At 43.0% G+C, this 3120-nt stretch overlaps 1 protein-coding gene across 1 annotated transcript; it reads left to right on the top strand.

Annotated features, from left to right (window-relative positions):
• Positions 1-637: 637 nt before the first annotated feature.
• LOC119357679 (GDSL esterase/lipase At1g28600-like) lies at positions 638-2534 on the top strand. Its single transcript, XM_037624546.1, has 5 exons — positions 638-896; positions 1018-1224; positions 1330-1481; positions 1922-2195; positions 2302-2534. The coding sequence occupies exons 1-5, from the start codon at positions 638-640 to the stop codon at positions 2532-2534; spliced, it is 1125 nt and encodes a 374-aa protein (XP_037480443.1).
• Positions 2535-3120: the final 586 nt, after the last annotated feature.

Raw genomic sequence — 3120 nt, 5'->3', positions numbered from 1 at the left:
TTAGTGTGGGCCGGAATATAAGTTGTTCCTCACAAAGCAAAATTTATTCTAAAGAAAAGCATAGAAAATGATCACGTTTTATCGTACAAGTGTACGCCACACAATTCCTCTTTGTGTCAAAGTCACCCTGCTTTTTTTTTTGCTGAGAAAGTCACTCCCCGAAATGGTCCACTTCCTAGTTGTAAATTTCCATGATACTTCACTTTGTAGTTCTAACTGTTGATAAGATGTCACTGGTTACGTAGTAATGCAAAAAGCTACTCGAAAAGGGGCCAAAACTACAATGAAATCATTTAAACGTTACATTTGGTCTAGTCGTAAAGAGAACTTGGGTGCATAGTCACTACTCAAATCTCACAATCTACAACTTATATTTTCTTAAATAGTAAGTGCCAACTTGATGAGTCAGTTAGTAAGAAGATATACCTGTACATTCGTAGAAAATGCACACCAAACACACATTTGGTTGACTGGAACATCATCATATAATATGCGCATTATAATTAACCTTCTCTTTGCCTTGTTAAGCACGGTATGCTTGCTTATATATAGCATTTGGAGACCAAAGCATGGAATCCCCAACTAACAAGCAGGAAGCAGCTAGCAAGCGTTGCTACAGCAGCGCAAGCAACCAAGTATGAGGCCACCTCACGCAGCGCTCCTCTTGCTCTTCATCCTAGCGTACTTCCGCGGTGCCTACTCCAGTGTCAGCCAGAGCCGTTTCACATCCATAATCAGCTTCGGCGACTCCTTCGCCGACACCGGTAATTTGGTCATGTGGGCTGATCCTGTCCTTCCCGGCCCTCAACCGCTCAAGAACCTCCCGTACGGCGAGACCTTCTTCGGTCGTCCCACCGGACGTGCCACCGACGGCCGCCTTGTGCTGGACTTCATCGGTAAACACCTACATATGCACTGCCAAACTTGTTGAACTACTGTTAATCTTGCTGCCTAATTAAAAGGAGAAAGAGAGGGAGATAGATTACATATATAATTAATGGTTGCTTCATTTTCCAGCCGAAGCTCTAGGTCTGCCTTTCGTGCCGCCTTACCTTGACAAGGGGGGCAACTTCTCCGCCGGAGTAAACTTCGCCGTGGTAGGAGCGCCGGCTCTAACCCTGACATACCTGCAGGGACAGAATTTGACCGTGAACCCTCCTATCAATAGTTCCCTCCATGATCAGCTCCTGTGGTTCCAGAAACTCAAGCCTTCGCTCTGCAAGGGTAGGCTGCTAATTAAATATCAGTCCTTAATCACACCATTTTCAGAAAGCACTGTGATTATGTTCAAGTAATTTACCTGATCATACCTACGTCGTCGATGTGCAGGACAAGGTACTGATTGCTTCCGGAGCTCCCTGTTTGTCATGGGAGAGTTTGGAGCAAATGACTACAGGAGCTTCCTTGTGTCCAACAGGACTGTGGAACAAGCCACAGCTTATGTTCCCCAAATCGTTGACACCATCTCCCAAGGCCTAGAGGTACTATGTTGTGCACAGAATAGATGGAAAGTCCATTCTTCCTTTAATTCACACAATTTACTTCTCCCTCAACATGTTTTCTTTTGACTTTATATTCCTCAACACAATACTTGTCTATCTTATCGCCTTAACTTTTATACTATATGCTGGTTGCGTCGCCATGACCATATCCAAACCAGTTGGAAATTTATGTTCTTGATTATGTGGCTAGGATCAATGGGGTTCTGGCCTGCAAAAATTAGACATTTTTTCAGCATTCTAGGTGTCAATGTTTTTCTCCACAAAGTTGGTCAAAGTTTATGAGATTTGACTTTCTAAAAAATCTATATGCACTACATTATGGAATGAAAGGAGTACAAAGAATGGATGATAGGTCTATTCTTTTTGCTAACACTTGTGTATGACTCACGATAAACTGATGAGTGGGCAATCCTCTGCAGGTACTGATCCGGCACGGTGCCAAGTACATCGTTGTGCCAGACATCTTCCCACTTGGCTGCGTACCCACAGTGCTCACGAAGCTTGCTAGCCCAAACAAGGTGGATTACTATCGGAACGGATGCCTGAAGAGTGCGAACAGGCTGGGGCGCTACCACAACTCTCTCCTCCGCCAGCGGATCAAACTGCTCCGGCACAAGTACCCCCATGCGAAGATCATTGCCGCTGAGTACTACCGACCCGTCCTTGCATTTCTAGATATGCCGGGGTATTTTGGTGAGTTGGTCCTTCCTGATTAATTTAGGTCTTCCGCAGTTCAAAATTAAAGTAGCATCACAAGAGCAAAGATGTAACCTTTCAATCTCCCCATGGCATCTCGCAGGACTGAACAGCAACACAACCCTCCTCACCTGTTGTGGTGCCGGAGGACCTCCTTATAACTACGACTTCAACTCGGAGTGCGGGTGGCCAGGTGTGATGGCGTGTGCAGATCCATCTCAGGCCCTTCAATGGGATGGTTTCCACCTCACGGAGTCTGCCTACAGGGCCGTTGCTGATGGGTGGCTCCATGGCCCTTACGCGGATCCACCGATAATGCATGTTGCACGCCCATAATTTCTTTCCTACTGGCCTAAAACACATGTGTACTAGAGTTGAAAATTCAGATTCACGGGCATGCATAAATTTATGTCTCTCTATGTATTGGCTTGAAGCAATTATCCATTTAACTAAACTAGCGGGACAACCCGTGCATTTGTGTGGTTGAATTTAATACATATTAGAAGGGATGAGCATGCTTTGCTGCGCTGTTGGTGTTGTTGGGTTTTCGTAATCATTTTACTCTATCTGCTTCAAAATATTGTGTATTTGTTTTTTAAAAAGTCAAAACTTTTTAAGTTTGACCGGAAATCATTAGATTCATCATGAATTGAATTTCCAACTTCTTTCTATTTAGTATTGTGGATGTCGATATTTTAGGTACAAGATGACCATTTTTAATACATGATAAATATTTCTTAAATATGCAATGAACATTTCTAATGCATAATTATTTTTTGTCAAATTAAAAAAAATAATGAGTTTTCCAAGTATATATTTTTATAACATTTTCAGAATATATAGAAAAAAGAACCCAAAAGGGTTTAAAACAGAAGAAAAACATGTGACGAGGCTCGGAGAAAACCAATCGTGCTTCATGGAC

The sequence above is a fragment of the Triticum dicoccoides genome, chromosome 2A, assembly GCF_002162155.2.
Source record: "Triticum dicoccoides isolate Atlit2015 ecotype Zavitan chromosome 2A, WEW_v2.0, whole genome shotgun sequence".
NCBI lineage: Eukaryota > Viridiplantae > Streptophyta > Magnoliopsida > Poales > Poaceae > Triticum > Triticum dicoccoides.
This window is presented reverse-complemented; position numbering and strand designations above follow the sequence as displayed.